The sequence below is a fragment of the Chrysemys picta genome, chromosome 5, assembly GCF_011386835.1.
Source record: "Chrysemys picta bellii isolate R12L10 chromosome 5, ASM1138683v2, whole genome shotgun sequence".
In the NCBI taxonomy this organism is placed as follows: domain Eukaryota; kingdom Metazoa; phylum Chordata; order Testudines; family Emydidae; genus Chrysemys; species Chrysemys picta.
In genome coordinates this window covers 90,862,502-90,888,605 of record NC_088795.1, presented here as the reverse complement: position 1 = coordinate 90,888,605, position 26,104 = coordinate 90,862,502, and the positions used below count along the sequence as shown (strand labels likewise).

Sequence of the window (26,104 nt, the reverse complement as noted above, 5' to 3'; positions counted from 1 at the left end):
CACAGGGCTAGGCACAGAGATTATTAGCTCTACTAGGCCTTTTTGCAGTCGCCATACACTGGGTCTTTCCTTTGCACAAGAAATGCTATAGAAAGAGCAGAAGACAGGCCTGCAAAGGCATTGCAGAGATAAAAATAATCCCCACAAGGCTGAATATACAGAAAGCTGCAGATTGAGGAGATTTACTGGCAGCTCTGCATACTGTATATAACACTCGATATGTGCAAAGCACTATATAAATGTTCAGTAATTTATCTTCACAACATTTCTGTGAAATAGATTGTTATGCCCACTTTACAAATAGGGATACTGAGACAAGGAAGTGAAATGATTTGCTTAAGACCATGCAGTGAATTAATAGCAAGCTCGAACTCAGGACTTTAACTCCCAACTCTGTAGTCTGAATCATTCCTTCCTATGACAACAATGGAAAGAAGAAATATAAAGCATATACCTCTAAATGCAGGACTCCTTGTTTTAGTCTACTAACATTAATATCGGCCTCAGCTCTACCTCTTCTATTGTTCCATCCATTCCCCATCATGGTTAACTGGCAACGCACGGTATTTGATTGTCTGCTCCCCTGATTTTTGTTTACAAGAGGCTTATCAATGTTTTTATAATGGCATCCGTCTAACATGAGTTTTTACAGTGTAGAAGAAGACTAAAATCTCCATTACAGTGTGTTGGCTGTTTTGTTTCCACTGTGGCCACAGAAATGATACTCAGATAATGACTGTGGCCAGACCAATGAGACTGGTGACAGACCTGGAGTAGTGGTGGAGAAGGTAGGAACTTCGACATACTATTTAAAAGAGAAATGTAGGACAAATACAGGTGATTTTTAGGCTCTGATCTTCGAGGGCAACAACTCCCATTGGAGTCTTTGTTGGCTCTTAGGATCAGGCCTATTGAACAGAAACATTTGCAGTTCTATACAATGGAACAAACTTTATTTAAAAGGCATGTAACGTGTGCATTATCCTATGTGTATGTAGTCATGGACAGTACATATTTTCCCATTAGCCACATGCTTGAGAATCATCATTATCTCATTCACTAACAGAAGAAGTATCTGGCCATAAGGCAGCTACTATAGACATCTTTTAAAAAGAAAAGCGAGCTGAAGTTGGCATAGCTTGTCTCTCAAGCTGTTGTCCAATAAGCTTGGCCTTGTAGGTATTCCAAGCTTGGTGCCTAGCATAGTTCTCCATAATTATGCTCTCTGAGGGGTAGCTTTTCACCAGCTCGAGAGCCATCTTTCTCGACTTGACAGGTGCTTTGTCTAGAAAAAGTTTTTTGGGAATGAAAATGCACTCCGCTCCTTCACTGATCTGTGGGAGAGAAAAAACAAAAAAACAAAAACAGAGAATAACTGTGTTGGTTTCTAGGCAGTACTAAAACTTCATACTGTTCTCTCTTCCTATATCTGCACTGTAAATTATTAATTACAAATAGGTTTATAAATGCATCTTCATTTATTACAGTTTCAGAGTAGCAGCTGTGTTAGTCTGTATCCACAAAAAGAACAGGAGTACTTGTGGCACCTTAGAGACTAACAAATTTATTAGAGCATAAGCTTTCGTGGACTACAGCCCACTTCTTCGGAAGCATATAGAGTGAAACATATATTGAGGAGATATATATACACACATACAGAGAGCATGAACAGGTGGGAGTTGTGTTCTGTATTTACATTATGTATCACATTAAGAATTCTTTCAAAATCAGTTCAGAAAGTTGATAAAGACAACATGTAAGAGTTGCCCATCCATTATGTTTTATTTCTGTAGCTCACAGATGGAAAAGACCAAAAACTCTATTATCCAAAATAATATCTTTTCCTCATTTAAAAAAGGTTGGGTTTATTTTTTATCTTAAGGATAATGAAATCTGAGTTCACATTTATGAATTTAGTGATAGTTTAAACTAGGATTAAATAGAATTATCATACTGTGTTCTGCACAGAGAGTGATGCTGATTCGGTTAGAGCAATTGCTTGGATTTAAAATGATAGCAGCGAAATAAATACATTCTCTTTAGTTTTTAAGGGAAATTTGTCAGTTTTCAGGCCAAACCAGATTTGCTAAGTCAAATTTATATAGGGCTTATGGACAATGACTGCAACCTTAACAATGGAAAGAATATCATCCCTCAAAAACAAATGTCATACTTAGCATGTGTGTAACACTTTTTTAAAGCTCTCGTAGCAGGGTGGCCTGCCCCCATAAGGGTCAGATTGTTAACTAATCAGATGCAGCTGAGAAGAGGACAGCTGTTCCCAAAGGGCATCTGGATTAAACCAGGAGTCTTTCTTTTCTAGGATTTGTCCCCCATTCAATACTCAGATAAAACTGGACGTGGTTTTGTCTGATATCAGATGCCATTCTGAAGAGCGCATTGCTCCGTCCCAGCCACTGTGACTTCACATGCATCGTGCATCTGAGGTCACACTGGTTGGGGCAGGGCAGTGCGCTCTAAAATAACACCCTGTTTGACATGCTCTTAAAAATGGCTCTTAAAAATGGCCCAAGCCTGAAAGTCTACACTACAATCAAACAACCCCTTAGCCTGAGCCAAGTCAGCTGGCATCGGCCAGCTGTGACTGTGCAATTGAAGTGTAGACATACCCTTACAGCTTTACAGCTAAGACATACCCTTAAAACTCTATTCAGTTTTAACTAAGGGCTTGTCTACCCTGTGCCTCAGTGTGGAATATTGGAGGTGTGGGTAGGGTGACCAGATGTCCTGTTTTTAAAGGGACAGTCCCGTTTTTTGGGACTTTTTCTTATATAGGCGCCTATTACCCCTCACCCCCTGTCCTATTTTTTCACAGTTGCTATCTGGTAACCCTAGGTGTGGGGTAAATTGCAAAGTGCATTAAAGTGTTGCATTGTAACTGCCCTGCGTGGACAGTCCTGGCACGAATGAAGAGGTTCCTAGTTATTGGTAACATACTCTTTGAAACAGGGCTATGAATTAGGCACCTCTTTGTTCATGCCAGCAATGTACACAATAGGTAGTTACACCCAACACTCTGATGCTCTCTATAGTTTACACACACAACTCCACAGTCCACACTGCAGTATAAGGTGAGAGACAACAGATGAATTCAACAGCAGAGAAGGGGAGCACAAGCAAACAATGAAACAATACTGGTCAGCATGGTAAGCCAGTCACATAACTTCTATCTTGACACTAAATGTTTTTTATATTCTTAATGGAAAATGTCACTTTCTGTACTTTTCATTTTTATCTAATGTTAATCTCATAACACCACTGCCCTCACAAGCAAACATTCCTTATTTCTAATTTATTATCCATTTATTTCATTATTATTAAAAGCACTTAACATTTTTATCGCTATCATCTCTCTCTAAACCTATCATGTATATCTATTTATATATGTTCATGAAATTAAAAAATCTGATATTCTTTTATAATGGAACAGAATCTCTATTTTCCCAGAAAATGAATGCTTCTGAATAGCCTTTCAGTATGTCTATAACCATAATCTATTGGTTGGATTTTCAGAGGTGTTCCTAGTAAAGTCATTGGGAGTTGTATGTGCTCAACATCTTTGAAAATCTGGCCATATGTTCAATGTATGATTTAATGGCAGCATCCATAAAACATTGAGAAAGAGTCCCATATTTACTAGATTCATGAAAAGTTGAGCTCTTTAAAACATTGTCTTTGCTTCATTATTAATTAGCAAACAAGTACCCCAAGTACTCATTTGCTTAACAACATACTGATAAATAATCACAAGTAAACTCCTGACTGTGGCATAATAAAAGAAATTTGCTCATCACATAAAACTCTACTAGTTCCAGACTGTAAGACTCTTAATACAATTTTGTGGGTTTATAGAAATGTACTGGAGAAACCAATAAAAAAATTACTGGGACAAAAATGATGGTTTAAGAAGACAACAAGCAAGTATCCTTGATCTGCTGGTACAAGTCAAGCCCTGATTCTACAGCATGAATCATTAGTTGTCTCTGTACTGGTGTGTATGTACAACAGTACAAGGCTCTGAAGAGAAAGCAGAAATGTCAACACTTGCCAAATAGGATGCAAACTGAGCAGTTAAAATCATCCCTACCTCTCCGACTCCTAGTCCCTACTTCAGTACTCAATCTATTTTCTTTATAGTTGTTCTTTCCCAATTCATAATAGCTTGAAGAAATGACATTTCTTTGTGTTTAAGCTTTGAGTTTATTGAGCAGCTCTTAGGCCAATAAGGAGAGAAGTATCTGTGGTTCTTTCTTCAGTACACGGCTCATTATTACCAAACAAGCTTATCTGTTAATGATGAGCAGTGTACTGAAGGAAGAACCTGATCAGGCCTGACATACTTACTACACCTAACAAACTGTTGTCATGATATATATCCAACAGGTGGCATGATATAATTCATTTGAAAACTCATTGATCATTAATATTTTTGCATGTAGGTATAGGGTATGTACAAAGAGTTATGGATATGTGCTAGAATTATATTCTTAAAATGTTTTTGGCAAGCAATGCTTCAGCCAGTCTGCCCTAGACAAAGGAATGAGTATTTGTCTGTCTGACTTGCCTGGTTGTCAGGCAGAGACAATGAAGGCACATTTACATAGAAGGTAAACAAAGCCATCAATCTAGTGAGCGGAGGAGATAGCCTCTAGTCTATAGACAGAGAATCTGAACCTCAAAAGATAAGTAATTGAATCAACTGATTGTATACAATATTACTGTATTATAAAAGGGTATCAAGTAAGGATTTTTATGAAAGCAAATGATACACTGGTGATTAATATCATTGTGAAATGTATGTATTAACACTACATGAATACTCAGTGATAATATGCTTTAAAGTCTGTGACCAAACACAGGGAGAAACAGGTTTTCCCCTAGACAGGAGGAAAGGCAGCTATTTACCTATCCCCAGTGAAAATAAGCAAAGTGTGACCAAAAACAATGGAAGCCCCATTTACATAAAAATCAGCATGGGGATGGGAAATCCACAGGAAGGAAAGGACAGCATGAGGTAATCCTAAATCTGGGGACAAAACAGTGAGTTTGTGAAGATATTAGGAAAGAGAAGGAGCCATCTTGACTCCATCACTAGACAGACACAAGGGGCCAGAGCTCTGGCAAGCCTAGAAAAATGGGTCCTTCAACCAAGGAGGTTGAAGTCTCTGGGACTGGAAGACTGATGGGGAAACTACCTTGAACAAAGATTGTAAGTTGCTGAAGTTAAGTCTTAGTAACTGGAAAGCACTTTCCACTTTTATTTGCTTGTAACCAATTCTGACTTTATCCCTTATACTTGAACTCACTTAAAATCCACTCTCTTTCTGTTAGTAAACTTGTTTTACTTTTAATCTAAACTAATCCAGTGTTTGTGTTTGAATTGAAATGATTATTAAATCCAGTTAAAGCAACACATTGCTGTTTTTGTCTCTTTAAAAGAGCAATGGACCTTACTACTTCTCTAAATGTTCCAGGAGAGGACTGGACATTTCAGGGCAGACAGTTATGGGGAAACCTGGGACTGTGTGTGTGTGGGGGTCACTAGGCTAGTAGTAACCAAGGCTGGTGGACTTCAGTGTGTGGCTGTTATGTAACAAGCAGGCTGCTAGAGTCAGAGCTGCTGAACTAGGGCTGCTTAACACACAGACACTCAGTGCATGCTTGTCTGCTGGCTGGGAGTGTCCAGACAGGAAGCAACAGCAGCAGAGTGTTTTAAGGCACTCAGGATTACAGGACAAGCAGTGAAACAACCTTTCACTGGTCTGGGTTGCACCCCAAAATGTGACACTTGGTCAATGATGATCAAACTACCGAAAATTGCACACAGATGTTGTTGGGAGGCTTTGAGAGTATTTTAGCTGTAATGCAATCTTTGTGAACTCAAGAGATGCAATGTGCAGCTTGTTTTTGAAAACCACTGAATAGCTGAGACAGTTGCTTTTTGGAATAACATCCACTTGTTAAACTAGTATGATAGGCCCCATCTAAACGGCTATAACAACTGTGTTGTGACTACCATGCTTAAATGTGGTTTAAACTCCATTATAATCTAAGCAGGTCAGACTAGTTTCACCAGACGGTGTGGATGTAGCTAAAATTCTGTTTTAACCATTTAACAATCATGCTTTATCCCAGGTAGAGACCTAGGATAGAGTGTATTCTTTTTGAAGTGGTTTGGTCTCATCCAGATGTGTTTGCCAAAATATACTGAAATCCAGTTTGGCCAAGATCAAGTTTATATCCTTCTTGAGTATGGCTTGTGTAGAGAGGGCTTTTTTCTCTTTCTTTTCCCCATGTCTTTTATTAAGTGGGATATAATGGTGTATAAATTGCAAACTATATTCAGGAATATGTTGGAGAACAAGAGCTGTCACAGGTAACCACAAGCCATAGCTTTGTCTATTTCAGTGACCATTGATGCAGGTAATGGAGAGGATGAGGACTATTGTCACCAATTTCTTCTTTCCCAACCCAGTCACAGCTTTCTTCTTCACATCTGCATAATCACAAAGAGGGAGAGAGCCCCGGGGTGAAGACTACAGAGCACATAAACAATCCAAGCTAATTTCCTTGAGAGTTTCTTCTTCTTTTAGTTTTCAGGCTCATTTTTCTTATAAAAAGAAACAGGAACATTCAGACTAAGAACAAGTCCTATTGGGTGAATGGCAATTACCACACAAGCTTTACTGTGACAGGCTCACAATTACTGGAAATGCCTATTTTTTTATATTTATTTTGGAACTGAATATGGTCTCAGCCCAAACTACAGCAATTTAAGTTCAGACTGCTAACATTTTTCTATATACACATTTTCTAAATTCAGTGCAAAATGGCTGCTGCCTCTGTTTAAATAATATGTTCAGTTGGTTAAAAATGCAACCTAAATAAATAAATAAATAAAAGCAAAAACATTTTACCACCCTCCCTTCCAATCTTCTTACCAAGCTGAACTGAAGGCTACAAAACTTGTCCATTGTTTCTGCCAAACCCTACAATGATAAAGAACTTTTTTAAAAAGTTAACATGATTCAGTACAGGGACAAACTATATGACTTTTTTTCTAAGTGGAAACCATTGCAATTTAATACAGTGCAAGAAAAGTATAAGCCAAATGATGTACTCTCTGATGGAATATCTGCTCCAGTGCAGTGCAAAATTTCAATTTTTAAAAGTTGTTTTCTTCTCCTTGGTAATCCCTGGGGATAAGTGACCCCCCTCCTTGCTTTCAGAGGAAGGAGAGTCACAGCGATATTTCAGTGTGGGAAATACAGACTATAATTCAGGAAAGCACTAATGCATACACTTTACTTTTAAACAGTGCTTTAAGCCCATTGACTTCTTAAATGGGAATTCTCTTTTACTTGAAGTGAAGCATATACTTAAGTGCTTCTGAATCTGGGCCTATGTATGTTATGGGCATATATCAGAAAAAAACCATATAGAGGTGAATGATCTATGGACTGATTTACAAGTGACCATTAAAATAATTTTTAAATATCCTGTTTGTTTGTTTTTGGTGGGGTCGGATAGGACAAACTGCTAAACACCAACATAAAGTAATTTTCACATGACTCTAGATTTTATGTAGAGGAGAAACTTGTACCCAGGGACTAGCCAATGTGGTCTCTGCCCTCCCTGTAGCTTAAGCACTACACAAAGGTTGTTGTCAGTGCTAGACTCCCAAAAGTATGCAAGGAGGAGCCATGGAGTGTTCAAAACATGACCATTCATTTCTGCCACTGTTGCCTCATTGCTGTACTCTGATATGAAAAGTTCTCAGGACAATTGTAGATTAACAGAAGTTTTTTCTTATGCCATTCACAGCAGATACTGTGTCTTACCACCTATCCTCTATCACTGTAGTTTTCAGAGTACTATGGGTAGAAATTAAGAGTGAAGAATATGTCACACTTAATTACCTCTTTGCCTGGAATGTGTATGGAATGTGAACTTTTAAAAATATGTTTTAAACATTTATTTAAGTTAAAAAGAGTTTTGAAAATATTTTGCTAAAGCACCCAGTGACTTTTGGTATGGGTTGCCCAAATTCTAAATGTATTATTGGTATAAAAGCTCAGAGTAAAGGAGGGAATGTCCTGGAGTCAGGACTCCTGGGTTCTGTTCCCAGTTCTGTCAATGACTCATTGTGTCACATTGGGAAGGACAACTTCACAACAGATTTAATCACAGAAACTCACAAAAATGCCACCTTGTTCCAGCGCCCTTATCTTCAGGAACTGAGAAGCTGATGTAGCCACCTGCAGAGAGAAGACTACATGAAACACTGATGACCATTAACTGGAAAGAGGTAAAACCAGAGGTAAAATAGGAGAATGCTTGACAAAACATCTGAGATCTCTTTACACCGTTAAAGATTGTATATTGTCAGTATTCTTTAGATGCTGCAATCCAAAAGCATTGCTGTTAGTTACACCAGAATATTAAATCTAGGGTTACTGATATGTATGCCTATATTTTAAATATGTCGTATTTTGAAACAGTGTGGGCCAGATCCCCTGCATGTGTAAATGGGCATAGCTCTGTTAGCTGCATTGGAGCCACGCTGATTTACACCAGCTGAGCAGGGTCCTGTCTGTAGAGTGTATATGGTACAAACTATTTCCTTTATAGTACAAGGTAATCACCAGAGAAATTGATTTCTGTCTGAGAATCTAAGAACCACTACAGACAATTTCACAATCACACCAGTATTTAAACCCAATCTTTATAAATCCACACATCAGTGTTACTTTTACAAGCAGAAACCATCAATAGTATGTTTTAAATCATTTGGAAAATGACAGCTAGTATTACGACTGCTTTCAGCTCAAAAGACATATTCTTAAAACTAAACCATTGGGCATGTGACTTTCAAAGCAGTAGGAGTAGCAATGTCAAGTTCTGAAGTATTCTATCAAGTTACAGCAAACTATTCTTCTGGCACAGATTTATACAATGTTTTTTAAAAAAATATCAATTACAAAACTAGCAAAATTTCCAAAATTTAATTATAGGATATTCTAGTAAGTAGGGTAAGGAAAGGAACCTAGAGAGAGGAAACATTGTTTTATAGCCTAGACCATAACCATGCCTCTAAACCCTGTGGAAGTCTTGGGCCCCATTTTTGCAAAGACTGTAAGCACACATGTAACCCCATTGACGTCAATGAGGCTGCTCGCATATACAAAATTAAGCACACGCTTAAATATTTGGAACTGTGCTCTAACAGTGTCAAGAAACAACTGTACTGTGATCAGGTCACTCAGGAAGGCTGTGCTTGTAATGCAGATGGGGCTTACACTAGAAATCGTGTTAGAAGTTTAGTATCAGGTAATAAAAAAAAGGGAGAAATTATAAATGCAAAAATGGGATAGCAATTTGCCAATAGTAGTTATTTAAATATCGGGTGAAGGAAAGTTAGTAAGCAAATAAAATAAATAAATAAATCCTATCTTCTAGAACTGGAAGGGACCTTGAAAGGTCATCAAGTCCAGCCCCCTGCCTTCACTAGCAGGACCAAGTACTGATTTTGCCCCAGATCCCTAAGTGGCCCCCTCAAGTGGGTTTAGCAGGCCAATGCTCAAACCACTGAGCTATCCCTCCCTCCTAAAATTTAAATCCCCAAATTGTGCCCTCAAGGATTGAACTCACAAGCCTGGGTTTAGCAGGCCAAGGCTCAAACCACTGAGCTATCCCACCCCCCACCCCCCATCTCTGGTCTGGGAACAAGCAAAGATTTAGATTTGACTAAATTGGTGCAACAAATCCTAAGGAGAAAATATCATTACAATGTAATTAGAGATTGAGGAGGAAAATTACGTGCATTTGTTTTAATCATCATAAGTAATAGAAAGGAAATATCTTGGGAATGAAAGATTACCGAAAAACATATTGGTTGTTCTTGTGGGAGAAGATTACAGTGCAGTAACTGACCAGACCTACAGCTCCATGATAAACATTGGCATCACTTTTTAAACCTGGTCTGGGAACAAGATAATAAACTGGACTAACTGAATGATCAGTATTAATGTTTGCAGGGGTGCAGTATTAAAAGAAGAAAATATGAAACCGTTAAAATACTTTATGAATGTAGAGACTGGTATTAGAGACAGATATTAAGGAATAGGTAGTGTTATAGAATATATCCTGTAGGATATTAAGAATTTAGGTCCAATTCTATACAACTCTTAAGCATTTGCTTGAAATTAAGTCCTTGAAATTAACATTAAGCCTATCATTATTAAACAATGCACTTAAGTATGTGGCTAAAATTAAGCATGCACTTATGGGAATTGCTGAATCAGGGCTCCTGGGATTAACAAATCATTTGTTTTGTAAATAAAATTATTTTGACATTGTGATGTGTGTTAATTTTTTGCCCACCCTTATTCTGTTGGTGATACCCTATCAGGTAAGATCACAGGAAAAGCGATATGAAATATGCTATGTTCTTTCCATCATTCCCCAAAGTTTGTCCCACACAGGAGATAATTCAGAAAAATGTCACAGCAACAGCCAATTGTAGGCTTGCACAATTATGTCATCGTCAGAAACAGACCTTTCTCCTCTCTCCAAGAATGCTACGTCTGGGAATGAGAAGGTTCAAAGTAGTGAATAGTTGTAATACCAGTTTGGAGGTGAGCATGGTAAAATCCCTGGTTGCTCCAATCCAAACCTAGCTATATCCAAAGCCCACTGATTTGAAATCAATGGAATGACTTCCATTGACTTCAGTGGGCTTTGGAACTGACTCTATGGGCTCAATCCTGTGAGGTACTGAGCACTCTAGCCCCAATCCAGCAAGAATTTAAGCATCAAGGGGGCCAATACATGCTTAAGGTTAAGCATATGCTTAAGTGCTTTGCTGAATTGGACCAGAGTGCTCAGCACCTGAAGATCTGAGCCTTACATGAAAATAATTCAAATTCTTTATTAAAACAGAGTCAAACATTATTCTGCTAAACTAAAGAGCACTAGACTCTAAATTAGATAATTGATCTTTTAGCTATTAGTATGTCCCTATTCCAAATGAATATTTTTAGTTTTACTGTATATTTTGTCATCCAATCACAAACCATCATTTCTGTTTAGCCCTTGTGAGATAAAATAACAAAATGTGACCTAGTGTAACAACAAACCGTACTGCAATGAAAGAGAGAAAGCTAGAGGAAAAAGAACATCTTCTTAATACTTGATAGTCAGAACACATTTAGTATAGTTTATATTTTTTCAGTTTGAACTCTCTCATAGGTAGGTTTTTAGATGTACCTTAATATATATCCATAAGCCAGAGGTTTTTCTACTTCTGCCTTATTCATTATGACTTATTTCTTATCAGACAGGAAAACAGAAAGCCTTTTAGATATAACAACCATTGTCAAATAAAATAACTATACTATTTTAATTATTATGATTCCTTTATGCAGTTACACAGAACAATAAACTGACAGACAGCACAATTCACCAGCCTAGACTATAACAACATATGTCTACTTAATTTTCAGAAGTATTACTAGTAAGATCAATAAGATACATCAAAAGAGTAATATTATCACAGTTCTTGGGAATGGTTTGACCTGAAAACAGCACCTTAAAAAATAAATTATCGTAACATTTAAAACTATTTTTCCCCACTAAATGCCACAGTATTTTCTTATATTACTGGACATGGCAAAGTGATGTAATAAATAAAATAGAAACCAATCTGGTCAAATTATTCCTGTATTCATACTGATAAAGACCAATAATTTGACAACACAGAATGATTAGTATCTTACCTACGCTACAGAAAGAAGATAGTTAAATTGTGGGATTAACCCACAGCCCTCAAATTGGGGTAGTACTCTGAGGGGCACAAGGCCTTCAGGAGTTCCCAAAAAGTGCAGCCTCTCTGAAATGTACTTACCTCCATGCCTGGCCAGCTGCGTGCAAGCCACATGACTCCACTTCCTCCCCACACCCTTTGCACTGATGATTGAAGTTAGAAGTACCATAACAATGCTTCTGAGATTTTTTTTTAACTGCCTTAGAAATTGCACAACTTTTATAAGTAAACATTTTTTTCCAAATAAGAAAAAACCCTATTTTTCAACATAACAAACAAAAATAAAATAGAGATTTTACTTCAGAAATTCAGAAATTTATTTTCAGGAATGACTTAGAAAAACTGGCTGTAGACTAGGTTGGGAATTTTCAGTCATAATCATAACACTAATTTGAATTTGAGGACCACAAAACAGCTTTCATAGAATCATAGAATATGAGGGTTGGAAGGGACCTCAGGAGGTCATCTACTCCAACCCCCTGCTCAAAGCAGGATCAATCCCCAACTAAATCATCCCAGCCAGGGCTTTGTCAAGCCTGACCTTAAAAACCTCTAAGGAAGGAGATTTCACCACCTCCCTAGGTAACCCATTCCAGTGCTTCACCACCCTCCTAGTGAAAAAGTTTTTCCTAATATCCAACTGAAACCACCCCCACTGCAGCTTGAGACCATTACTCCTTGTTCTGTCATCTGCTACCACTGAGAACAGTCTAGATCCATCCTCTTTGGAACCCCCTTTCAGGTAGTTGAAGGCTGCTATCAAATCCCCGCTCATTCTTCTCTTCTGCAGACTAAACAATCTCAGTTCCCTCAGCCTCTCCTCATAAGTCATGTGCTCCAGCCTCCTAATCATTTTTGTTGCCCTCTGCTGGACTCTTTCCAATTTTTCCAGATCCTTCTTGTAGTGTGGGGCCCAAAACTGGACACAGTACTCCAGATGAGGCCTCGCCAATGTCGAATAGAGGGGAATGATCACGTCCCTCGATCTGCTGGCAATGCCCCTACTTATACAGCTCAAAATGCTGTTAGTCTTCTTGGCAACAAGGGCACACTGTTGACCCATATCCAGCTTCTCATCCACTGTAACCCCTAGGTCCTTCTTTGCAGAACTGCTGCCTAGCTATTTGGTCCCTAGTCTGTAGCAGTGCATGGGATTCTTCTGTCCTAAGTGCAGGACTCTGCACTTGTCCTTGTTGAACCTCATCAGATTTCTTTTGGCACAATCCTCTGATTTTTCTAGGTCCCTCTGTATCCTATCCCTATCCTCCAGCGTATCTACCACTCCTCCCAGTTTAGTGTCATCTGCAAACTTGCTGAGGGTGCAGTCCACACCGTCCTCCAGATCATTAATGAAGATATTGAACAAAACTGGCCCCAGGACCGACCCTTGGGGCACTCCGCTTGATACCGGCTGCCAACTAGACATGGAGCCATTGATCAGTACCCGTTGAGCCCGATGATCTAGCCAGCTTTCTATCCACCTTATAGTCCATTCATCCAGCCCGTACTTCTTTAACTTGCTGGCAAGAATATTGTAGGAGACCGTATCAAAAGCTTTGCTAAAGTCAAGGAATAACACGTCCACTGCTTTCCCCTCATCCACAGAGCCAGTTATCTCATCATAGAAGGCAATTAGGTTAGTCAGGCATGACATGCCCTTGGTGAATCCATGCTGACTGTTCCTGATCACTTTTCTCTCCTCTAAGTGCTTCAGAATTGATTCCTTGAGGACCTGCTCCATTATTTTTCCAGGGACTGAGGTGAGGCTGACTGGCCTGTAGTTCCCTGGATCTTTTTTAAAGATGGGCACTACATTATCCTTTTTCTAGTCATCCGAGACCTCCCCCGATCGCCATGAGTTTTCAAAGATAATGGCCAATGGCTCCGCAATCACATCTGCCAACTCCTTTAGCACCCTCGGATGCAGCGCATCCGGCCCCATGGACTTGTGCTCGTCCAGCTTTTCTAACTAGTCCTGAACCACTTCTTTCTCCATAGAGGACTGGTCACCTCCTCCCCATGCTGTGCTGCTATTTATGACTTAGTAAATTATATAATTGGGCACTGCCTACTGAAATTAATCAGAAACTGTTTAACTAAAATCCTTAAAATTTTTAAAAATATTCAGATGGCTACCAAAATATTTGAATTCCTACTTTAATCTCATTTAGAAGATTCGTGGGTCTCAGACATAAGATTTGAGTCAGTGTCACTCAATCTTATGTTGCCCTCAATTACTGGGACTTTTGATTATTTTTCAAAAGTGGGGTTGTTTCATTTGAGGGCTTACATGACACTGAAGTAGGGCATAGGCTCTAGGATGGCCCTCTGCTTGGGGTGAATTTCACCAAGTATTAAGCAACAAAGAGTCCTGTGGCACCTTATAGACTAACAGATGTATTGGAGCATAAGCTTTCGTGGGTGAATACCCACTTCGTGAGACATTGCTTTTTACAGATCCAGACTAACACGGCTACCCCTCTGATACTTGACACCAAGTATTAACAATCTCTTTTTGACTGGAAACCACTTTGTAGGACCTCCAGTGAAACTTGGTTAGTAAAAAAGAAAAATCAAGTACACATTATGGCAGGGTGACTAATGTTCTGTGAAGCCCATCAGACTTCTTCCCTACGTAAAGTTAGGCCATGTCTAGAGCAGAGACCTTACAGCAGCAGGTCTGCGCTGCTGTAATGTCTCCTGCGTAGCTGCTCTATGCCAATGGGAGAGAGGTCTCCTGTCGGCAGAATTAAACCACATCCAGGGGCGTGCGCAGTGGGGGCAAGCCGGGGCACAGCCCCTCCAGTAATCATCTCTGCCATTGTCCGCAGCTTCTACCCTGGCCCTCACCCCAGGATTCCCTCCCCAAGCCCGTCCTCCTCTTTTCTGCCACAGTGGAAGTCGGGCTGAGCATGGCTGGAGATGCGCCTGGGAAGGGCACTGCAGCTAGCACTCCGGCTGAGCCCCATTAGATGGCACCTGGAGCAGGGAAGCTGGGCTGGCAGCACAGTTCTGCCAGAGGGGGCACGGCAAGCTTGCTGAGCCCCATCTCTTCCTCGCCTGCAGCCTCTAGTAAGTGTTTGGAGCCGGGGACAATGGGGGAAGGGAGGCAGCAGGGTGCTGGGGGGATGGGTGAGGAGCCCGAGGAGGCAGTGGGAGCCAGGGGGTGGGGGAGGCAGCAGGGCCCAGGGGCATTGGGTAGAGGGCCGGTGTTTAAAGTGCCCCCCCCAAAAGTAGTCAAATTTAAATCCCTGCGCATGCCCCTTACCCCCAAGGAGCAGCAGTAGCTATGTCAGCAAGAGAGCGTCTCCTGTCAACATAGCACCGTCCATCCCGGTGCGTCTGTCGGTGAAACTTATGGCAGTCAGGGGGGTGTTTTTTCACACCCCTGACTGACAAAAGTGTTACCGACAAAAGTGCTAGTGTAGACATAGCCTTAGACATGTGCTTAAGTCTTTGCAGGGTTGGGGCCCATGTAACTGCCTGGGACAGTTCAGTTAAAAATTAAGTGCAAAGTTAGAAGTAAGAGATGTAAACATTTTTTATTTACTTAGCCATAAATTAATCAAAATCTTTTTCATGTATGTATACATTGCAAATAGGGTTCGGTTACTCGGACTAGTAAACTATGCTTATTGCAGGCACAGATTTCACAGGGTGGGATTTAAAGGATGCCTTGTAATGATTCTCTGTACTGGCTTGTGCACCATTGCCTATGAAAGGTTGTTAAAAGATCTGTTAAGAATTATGGGTCAAAGTATGATAAACATTAAGTCATAAATTGAAATACAGATGGTTACAGGATGATGGTAATAAAGCAAATATTTGAATGTAACTTGCAATGTGCATAATGGATCAAGATATTATGCTTATATGTGATTAATCCAGTGATCAAGGTCTGACTTACGTGAGAATATCCACATGAATAAAGTTAGGCATAGTCTTAAATCTTTGCAGGATTGGGCCCCATGACTGGCACTTACTAAGATCCTGTATTATAGGTTCCTAGTTTCAAGATTGATAACAAAATTATCTTCTCAGTATAGAACAGAATTAGACCCCAATCCCACAAAGACTTTTGCACATGTTTAACCTTACATACTTTTGTGAGTAGCCTCACTGAAGCCATTGATAGTGCGTAAAATTAAGTACATGCATAGGTCTTTGCAGGATCAAGGTCTTCAATAGGATTCCTACTTTTTGATAAAACTTTAGTTGTTGTATCAAATTTAATTATAATTTCTTGATAAATTTGCACATGCCAAGTTAAATAAAGATGTTTATCTTTCTTACTATCATATAGCCATCTTTAGTTCTTTTATTTCTTTTAAAGGTTTTCTTAACCAAAATAAAACAAAGATTTAGAAGAAGTCTTAAATTCATTTCACAACAGAGAATCAAAGTAAATTTTTAAGTTTGGTATATTCATTTATTTTAATTCTATGTTGAAAACTTATTATTCTCACTTTCTCATTTAATGTTAAAAAAAAAAAACAGATTCAAGAGAAAAATGCAATATTTTACATGCCTTTTGTTTCCTGCCACCTCTCTTCGTCTCGGCAACTTTTTCACCTACTCCTGAAAAAAAGAAACTCACAATCATAAATTACAAGAAACCTAAAGATATTAGAAAGATGAAGAATATGAAATTTAGAAATAACCTCTAAAGCTCCTAGGTATCTAAAGGTTTCAGGGTAGCAGCCGTGTTAGTCTGTATCCTCAAAAAGAACAGGAGTACTTGTGGCACCTTAGAGACTAACAAATTTACCACAAGTACTCCTGTTCTTTTTTAGGTATCTAAAGTGTAGCATAGTAACATATACAGTTTGGCCAGAGGCTCAAAATAAAAACTAATAGTTAAAAATATATATATTTAAGAAGCACCAAGTCAGAGCTGTAAATGGTTTTTCGCTTGTTTGTTGTTTTGGTTTTGTTTTGGATTTTTGTAGAAAATGCTGTTAAGTGATCATCAACAAAAACACAATGAGAAGCTCCATTTGTATTAATAGTGTCATTCTTGCTACATTGCTACAGTACAGTATATTGAAACTTGTTTATATATAGTATTCTTGCTATATAAATGGTTAGAGCAAAGGCTTCAACTACTTTACCAACATATCATCCCAAAGAAGACTACAATTTGACTGCTAAAAGAAATATTTTAAGAGGCAATCAGATACCCTAGTGAGGAGCAAGTGTAAGAACCAGATTATAACAGAATAGAGACAACTCATGATTTTTAAATTCCCTTATTTTCATAGATTCTGTGGGTGAATTATTTGTGAATTAGGGATTTTTCAGAATAATTGTTTTAAACTGCACAGAGTAGAAAACTAGCTATCACTATTTTTGTACAAAGAAATATTTTAAAATACAGAAAAGTACATCTACAAAAGGTAGATGACAGCTCCAGTGGCAGAAAAGAAAATTATAATATGCAGGGATAGAATGAGGATTTTTACTTTCACTATTTCCACAGTTCCACACTTTTGACTTAGATTTGCTAAATTATTATATATAATTTATAAAATCCTACTTATTTTTTATCAGTTTGTCTGCAACTGTGTGGTAGATATAAGGAAAACCATTTCTAACTCGGAACTTCTCAATATGCTTTTCAACACTGTATGTGCTTTCTGACACACTTGTCACTTCAGACCATGCTTACCTTCTATTAGATTTGAATGTAGTGCCTCATTACCTTTCTGTTCCAGGTCACCAAAGGCTTTTCTGTCCCTGAGCGAATAACATAATACTGCAGCTGTCTATTAAATCAATTAAGGAAGACGTTAAAGGAACAAGTTGCTTAAAATACAGGTTCATTTGTTTTAGGAAAGTATCCGTCTTCTTAATTAACTTTGCCACTATATTTAATTAACTAGGGTTTAATGACAGTTGGTAAGTGATAAATTAATTAACTTAGGAAATGATTCATTTTCTCTGCCTTTTTATAATATACTTGTAATAAAATCAAGTGTGGCATGAGTAATCCAATTAAAAGCACACTGTCATTTCATGCTATGTAATATTACAATCTGAATGCCAGGATAAAGTCAGTATATTAAAGCAGAAATGAGTGAATTATGCTATATAATGACGTGAGTAAGGTATAGGAAAAGAAGAATATTTTATTTTTCTTTTCACAAATTCTGTACTTGCTCGGTTCTGAACAGCAGACTTCTTACTGTTAAAGTATTTTTGCACACTCAACATTATCAAAATGCACGCTTACCACCTTACAATATTTTAAAGATATTATTTGATTATGATTATTTGTTAGTAATTATTCACAACCTGCCTTTCATTTATGTGCACACTGTTGGTGCTATCCAAATAAACAAACAAAAACCAAGCATACTAGGACCAGCCCAGCCCTGCTCCCATTATCTTCAGTTCTACCAGCTTAGGCACAAAGGCCCAGATTCACAAAAGTACTTAGTTGCCTAACTCCCCACTATAGGTGCTTACGTCCAAGATGTAGGCACCAGTCAGACCCTCAAAACCCTTTCTTGGCTGCTACCTAGGCCTGTAGGTACCTAAAATTCCCCAGCACCTAAATTCTCTCTGTTAAAATTTCTGCCACTCAGCATGTGCACAATGCCTATCTCATGCTTAAGCCCCAGCCTGATCTTCAGACCAGGTAAATATAGGTCGGGCAATGCTTATCTCGCCTGTGGGGTCCAATCCAGTGGGTGTGCTGAGAGCATGCCTATGGGATCAGGCACCACCCAAAAATCCAGCTGGAGGAAGAGATGCCGCCTTTATAATTTTTAGCCCACTACTTAGAGCACTTATCCAGGATATGGGTTCAATTCCCCCCTCTGCCTAATCCTCTAGAGAAAAGATTTGAACAAAGGTTTCCCACCTCTGAGAAGTGTGCCCAAACAGTTGGCTATGGGATATTCTGATGTGGTCTCTCTCCATCTCTCCTGTTGTCCCTGTTCCACTTTGGATAAGTACTTAAATAGTCATTGAAGCAGGGGGATTAAACCCTGGGTCTCTCCCTCTCAGGTGAGTGCCCTAACCTCCAGGATATAGAATCATTCTTATTCTCTCTCTCAATGACTATGTAAGTGGGGGAAGTAGAAAAGTTCTGTCAACAGGTATCTATGTTCAAGGGCTTTCACGATCCTCTTTTCCGGCTGTTGCATCTTGAACTTAAGGAATAAACTATAACAGACGATCCTCTTCACTGGTACATGAAGAGTTTAAAAGCTTCTGCAAATCTGCACCATAGGAAGGGGATGTTCCCACCCTCCTAAGAAATGACCCAGAAAAGGAAAATTCTAAACTAAGAGGTAGAAATGGTGTCCTACTTGAGGTCTTGGTCTTCTGGGCATCTGGGTAAGAGGAGTTCTCTGAGCAGCTGAATAAAGAGATCCTAAAATGAAATCAAATATATGACTTTTGTAACAGCAATTTGAGATATTAACATAACAGATATTATAATAAATCCTTGAAACTACATCATTACAAAAGTCAGGGTGACTTAATTTTCTTTTATTTTATTAATTTAATTCCCAGTCTAGAGAGAGAATTTGACAACTCACACATTGTAATTTGTAGGACTTAATTTGATGTTGTTTGCTGGCCTCAATATAATTTTGTTTTAATGAAAAATGGAGATTTAACAAATAAAAACAAGAAGAAAATAAAAGTAACTCAAGTCACTTACATTAGTGTTAGCATGCAAATTATAGCAGTAAGCTTTGACATCACTTTCTTTCCTTCCATTAGCAGATCTGCTAATTTAAGACAGCATATGCAAAGGATGCCCTCACTTCCAGATACATGGCCCTAGGCCATCTAGCTGGCTCATTAAGAAGTTGGGGGGTTAATTAAAATTTGAAGTATGGCCACCAGTTTTCACTTTAGAATTCTATAGTCCCTCCCTGTTCTGTTGCACCATTAAGGTAACAACCAACTCTATTCCTAGACTTAAAAGATGTTCCTTAGTGGATAGCCTACAAATGCTTGATACTGTGACACCACATGTATTTCCCCCTCCCATCTTCCAACTCCTTGTGGGTGCTTCAAACCCAGCAACCAAGATGTAAGTGTGCTACTAAACATGAGCCCCCCAAATGTTACCACAATAGACATTGTGGAATAGACCAATATATTCTGAATGTTTAGACTTTTTAAAATAACCTAAAATATAATGTTTCCAGACTATATTGTGCATTGTTGTAATTGCCAAGTGTGGAATTTTCAAAAGCACTTACATGTCTTAGAAACACAAGTCAGTGAGACTTGTAGTCCTAAACAGTTTAGGCTCATCTGAAAATCCCACCCCATATTCAGAGCATTTACATATAGAAAGAGATTATAATATTCAGAACTGCTGGTTATCTAGCCTCCAAATGAGGGTTAAAGTATTTTACACTGCTACCTACCATGACAAAGACACTTACTTTCCCAAAGTCTTCTAGTCAAATCCTTCTTTTCTTTTAATGATGATATTGTGATAAAATTATCACAAAGAGAAGAAAAATTCTGCATTTCATTGGAGTGTGCATATATTCTCTCTTGATCCAGTTGTGTCACTACCAGACATCGACCCTGGAAATGTATGGAGATTTTAATTAGATGGAAATATATTTAGAGATGTTTGTGTTATTCTACATTGCCTAAATTGTCACCATTACTCTGTTCCATGTCTGACCTACAATTTTATTTTAACAATGTGCAGAATAAAATGTGCAGATTAAACCATCATACTGATACTAATTGACTGATTTAATATGATTTTCTGTGATAGAAGCTTTTGAAGAAGCAAATTCATCTACCAAGAATAAAGGGATACATTTTCAAAACATTGCACAAGGTTTCCACTGTATGATTCTCACTTAAGTTTAAATGTTATGGTAATAATGGGGGTTGTTATACAATATCTATCTGAACTGTTGGAAAATTTACTTCCCCTAAATTACTCAGGTAGCGTGTCTGATTCCTTCACAAGTGAGTTTTGCTTGCAAAGAATATAAGTTTTGTCAAACTTTCTAAAGCAACTCCAAGCAAGAATGTGTTCCAAAAAAGTTCACACTGTAAAGGTAACTAAAATGCATTGTCTGTTCTACTAAGCACTAAAACTTATCTTTGACTGTTCAAATTAAACATAAGGCAGCTTTTTCAAAATATCTTTCAGTTGTCTGAAACTATGTTAATAAAGGCCCCAATTCAGGAGAGCATTTAAACATAGTAATAAGTGAGCTATGGGATAACCACTTAATTATACCTGTGACCCTAGACACACAACCTATTCAAACACTGCGCTCCAGTAAAAAATGTTCACATCTGTGGAATACAGCACTTTGGGAAAAAAATTCACTTGATGCAAAGGGTAAATGTGTAAATCACATTACTGTTAATACAAGTTGCATTTGCAAATTCCCATAATTTGATATAAGAACACATCTCCTGAATATTTCCTAACAAAGTAATTTAATTATATAACTATTGGGGCAAGAATAACAGTCCATACAAGTTTTATTAAACCTTTTAAAAGGTTTTTCCAGCATTTCAAACATAATTACTTTTGCCATTATTTATAAAAACAACAATCCCCAAATGAGTTTCTCCTAATTTTGGTCACCATAGTTCTTGCAGTTTATATCAGGCTTTATAAACCATCCGTGGGTCCTACCTTGCTTCCCCAAACCCAGGGGGAAAATTTAACTGCTTTCCAAGTCAGGAAAATTATTTAAATACATATATATTCCATGGTATATATAAAAGCACACCAATAAATTTTAAATAAAAAGTCTTGATGGACAAGTTCTTACTTTCCACAAGGAATACACATGACCAATTTATAAAATAGGATATGAATTCCCCAGCCATAATTAGGATCAGATTTATAGTTTTCACATAATTCAAAGCTCTGTTTCAAGTCCTGATCAGCTTTTGTATGTGTTTTTTCTCTAAACTTCCAGTTTAGCAATGAACCATAGAAAAGGTGATGCAATTAACATACTAAAAATTAATTGGGTGACACTCAGACAGCAGCATGAAAAACAGTTTGCAGCATATGAGCATTTTTTTAGACTGCATTCATATTTCCTCATTTATGAATGAATCAAAATATGTAGAAAAACAAGCCTTTAGAAGGAAAAAAAGAGAGCCAGATTGCATCCCTTGATGCTCTGCACACAGGAGACCCTCCCTTCAAGGACTTCTCCTTGCCTAGCTGATGGGGCAGGAATGCTGTTTCCATGATACCATCCCCACACATTCGTCCCATGCAGACATAGGCGCCGACTCCATGGGTGCTCCGGGGCTGGAACACCCACAGGGAAAAATTAGTGGGTGCTCTACACCCACCGGCAGCCAAGCTCCCCTCCCCCCCCACCTCCTCCTCTTCCCCTGAGCGCACCGTGTCCTCGCTCCTCCGCTTACCTCCCAGTGCTTACCGCTGCCAAACAGCTGTTTGGTGGCGTAGCAAGCTCCGGGAGGGAGGGAGGAGGAGCGGGAACACGGCGCGCTCAGGGGAGGAGGTGGGGAAGAGGCGGGGCCAGGGTGGGAATTTGGGGAAGGAGGGGTATAGGGGCAGGGAGGGGGCGGAGTTGGGGTGGGGATGGAGTTGGAGTGGGGACTTTGGGGAAGGGGTTGGAATGGGGGTGGGGCAGGGGTGGAACCGGGGCAGGACTGGGGGCAGAGCATCCACCAGCGCGAATAGAAGTTGGCGCCCATGCATGCAGATTCCCCTTCACTGGACTCTGTGGTCTATAGAGAGGAAGAGATGGGTGAGCTGTAGGGATGCAACCTGCGCAGAATTTAGAAGGCTATTTAGAAGGCCTTTCCACGGAGACCCTTCTGCACTATGGAGGCCTCCTTTAAAGAGAGTTCCAGTGGCAAAAGCTGGCAGATAGAAGGAAGGAAAAAAACACAGTGGGCTAGAGGGTGTTCACAGGGTCTCCATATGGGCAGAGGCAGAGCAGAGGCAGATTATGGTTTTGTGGGACCCTGGGCAAGAGCAAGTGGGGGCCCCTCCCCACCCCTTTCGCCTGCATTCCCCCTCCCCGTGCTCCTGCCAGGGAAATGGGGTCGGAGTACAGGGGCTTGCCCCGCTCAACCCAGAATTCCTGCCGGGGACCCCATGGGAGCGCCAGGTGGGCTGGCAGAGTAGGTTGGGACATGGGGTGCCCATTTTTACAGGGACCCCCAATTGGCCGGGGCTCCTGGGCATGAGCCACATTGGCTAATCCGCCACTAGGGCAGACCTGACCTCAAGTGGATCTTGGGGAATGCACATACTATATTCTGGGGCATGTGGGGTGGGGGAGTTAACCTCTTTACCCCAGTGCAATAGTGTGAGGGAAACTCCACAAGATGAACTTCACATACTATTCTGGCCTCCTTCCTCTCTACCACTGGTGTGTTTTCCTGCAAGATGGGCAATTTGGCCTTTAATTCTTAAAGATTTATTGTCATGATTTGTAAACTAAATAATACTTGGAATGTGTATGGTGCTTTGTATTTTCAAAGCACTGTACAGACATTAGCTAACCCTCATAACACCTCCATGAGGCAGCTAAGTATTATTATCCCCATTTCACTAAAGCTGAGACAGAAAGGCTAAATGACATGCACAAAGCCATGAAGTGAGTCAGTGACAGAGCCTGTCTCCCAAGCCTATGCTCATTCTGCCAGACTACACTGCCTCAGAATTCTGGGGATGAAGAAAGGACTGATCTGCTAATAACATATATAGAAATACAAATGTTAAATAGTGTTCCATAAACATGCAATCCTTTTAGGACAAGTCATTATAAACTACTCTGTGAAACCATATCCAAGATTTGAAACCTGAGAATATCATTTTCATGTTCTAGATATTTTTACAAGACTTTAACTGCTTGATTCAAACATGAATATTCTGGGCCAGGTTTTCAGCTTCTGTTTTCATAGACTCATAGAATCATAGAAAATCAGGGTTGGAAGGGACCTTAGGAGGTCATCTAGTCCAACCCCCTGCTCAAAGCAGGATCAATCCCCAACTAAATCATCCCAGCCAGGGCTTTGTCAAGCCCGACCTTAAAAACCTCTAAGGAAGGAGATTTCACCACCTCTCTAGGTAACCCATTCCAGTGCTTCACCACCCTCCTAGTGAAAAAGTTTTTCCTAATATCCAACTGAAACCTCCCCGACTGCAACTTGAGACCATTACTCCTTGTTCTGTCATCTGCTACCACTGAGAACAGTCTAGATCCATCCTCTTTGGAATCGCCTTTCAGGTAGTTGAAAACAGCTATCAAATTCCCCCTCATTCTTCTCTTCTGCAGACTAAACAATCCCAGTTCCCTCAGCCTCTCCTCATAAGTCATGTGCTCCAGCCCCCTAATCATTTTTGTTGCCCTCCGCTGGACTCTTTCCAATTTTTCCAGATCCTTCTTGTAGTGTGGGGCCTAAAACTGGACACAGTACTCCAGATGAGGCCTCACCAATGTCAAATAGAGGGGAACAATCACCTCCCTCGATCTGCTGGCAATGCTCCTATTTATACAGCCCAAAATGCCGTTAACCTTCTTGGCAACAAGGACACACTGTTGACTCATATCAGCTTCTCGTCCACTGTTACCCTGTGAGTGCATAAAACCAATACAGGCTAAAAATGTGGCCCAATATGACTTGAGGTAGATTTATTCCTAACTGTAATGACTGAAAAATATCTCAGACATGTAATGGATTGATAACATCTTTCAAAGCACTGTTACAGAAAAATGGGATCCCCATGCTACCTCAGAATAGAATGAATTTACAGTATGTTCCTGATCCTGAGGTCCTTTCTCAGGCAAAACTTCCCATTGTAGTCAAAGAAAGGAAAGTCACTGAGAAGCTATTGTCTGAATGAGGAACGCAGGGTCAGACCCACAATGAAAACTAAAAAATGCAAATAGCTCCCTATTGGCTGTATTCAGAGATTACATCCTCCCATGAGGCTAGCACAAGTTTTCACATGCATCATTCTCACAAAGTTTTCTTATATTCAATTTTATTCCTTACTGTGACCTACAGTTATCTGAGCTTTTACAGCAGGAATTATAGGACGTCAATTTCTGCCATATGATGTGTTTTTAACATACTTACCGATTTTACAACTACTAAGAAGTAAGAGTTTAAACTTTCTGGGACAACAGTTGTTCCTGTCCTGAAGACAATAGAAAAATGGAATAGATGTCAGTGTGTCTACAAACTCCTTCCACAGATATTCTGAAACAAAAGGATCAGTGATGCCAATATCCAAAACGTTCTCATAGCAATTGAATACCATGTAAGTGGACAGTGCTGGAGCTCTGGAAACAATCCAGACGCTTCAGTGGTTTTAGAATGTTTACACAAATACTTTAGTTTCCCTTGTGGTAAAACTTAACGCTCATGAGTAGAAAAATACTGCTGTTCCCCTTTTTGCAACAGTATTAGAAGTTATGTGTTATATGTTCTAGTTATGTAGGAAACTGCAGTTTTTAGGAGCAGATTCTCCATTCACTTAGCTCAGGAGTAGCTCCACTGAAGTCAGTGGGCAGCATTCTATTCCTAGTTACACCAATGTAAATCCAGAGTAATACTATGATATCTATCTTATTATTAATGTTTATACTGGTGAAGTATGAAGTCCACACAAATACAATCAAATGTCTACAAAATAGATCAAAACAAACATTTCTTGAGTTATTAAAAAAGGGCTACATTTGCACCTGCTATAAAATAGCCTAACTACATATTACAGGGAAAGTATTCTCTATTCTTATTAAATTTTGTTGCATTTCCCTAACAACCACCTGTAAAATCTCTGTAGAGAGCAGTGGACAAGAAAGTCTATTTCTTCTGCTGGCCATGAAGAGAATAATGTGAGTTTCCTGTAGAGAAAGGAAAAGAGATATTAGAATTGTTAATAAACTCCTTCTCTACTTCTGAAACTCTCAGATTAAATTCTACTTTGTCCTGAATTAGAAATAAATTACTGTATTTAACTGAGCTCTAGGAACTACTGTAATAAAACAGTAAGTAATAATAATGAAAACTGTACTTTGTTGAACAACAAAAAACATTTAAAAATCTGTACAATAGCTTCTTCCAGTGCCTACATTTACTCAGCCCATCCATTTAAACATACCAATATGTATTTTGAGGTTTTTCTTTTACAGGTGAGGAAGGGAGAAAGAGGTCATTTGTACTGTTTGCTTTTTAATTACTAGGGAGGCAATCACACACTAGAGATATAATGAGGTCCATATAAGAACCCATAGAGAAAGACAT

The 26,104-nt window shown here is 39.2% G+C and overlaps 1 protein-coding gene across 2 annotated transcripts in view; it reads right to left on the bottom strand.

Annotated features, from left to right (window-relative positions):
• Positions 1-931: 931 nt before the first annotated feature.
• The window catches only part of LOC112059102 (cyclic nucleotide-binding domain-containing protein 2-like), a 140,870-nt gene continuing 115,697 nt past the window's right edge, over positions 932-26,104 (bottom strand). The window contains exons 8-16 of one of the 2 annotated variants that reach the window (XM_042841902.2): positions 25,627-25,704; positions 24,935-24,995; positions 20,260-20,407; positions 19,162-19,226; positions 17,514-17,610; positions 16,374-16,423; positions 8,220-8,279; positions 6,963-7,010; positions 932-1,334 (exon numbers count right to left, since the gene is read on the bottom strand). In XM_042841902.2, coding sequence (XP_042697836.2) covers positions 1,107-1,334; positions 6,963-7,010; positions 8,220-8,279; positions 16,374-16,423; positions 17,514-17,610; positions 19,162-19,226; positions 20,260-20,407; positions 24,935-24,995; positions 25,627-25,704 — 835 coding nt within the window. In that variant the 3' untranslated portion in view covers positions 932-1,106. The remainder of the gene's footprint in view (positions 1,335-6,962; positions 7,011-8,219; positions 8,280-16,373; positions 16,424-17,513; positions 17,611-19,161; positions 19,227-20,259; positions 20,408-24,934; positions 24,996-25,626; positions 25,705-26,104) is intronic. The other variant, XM_042841903.2, reaches the window with a different exon arrangement.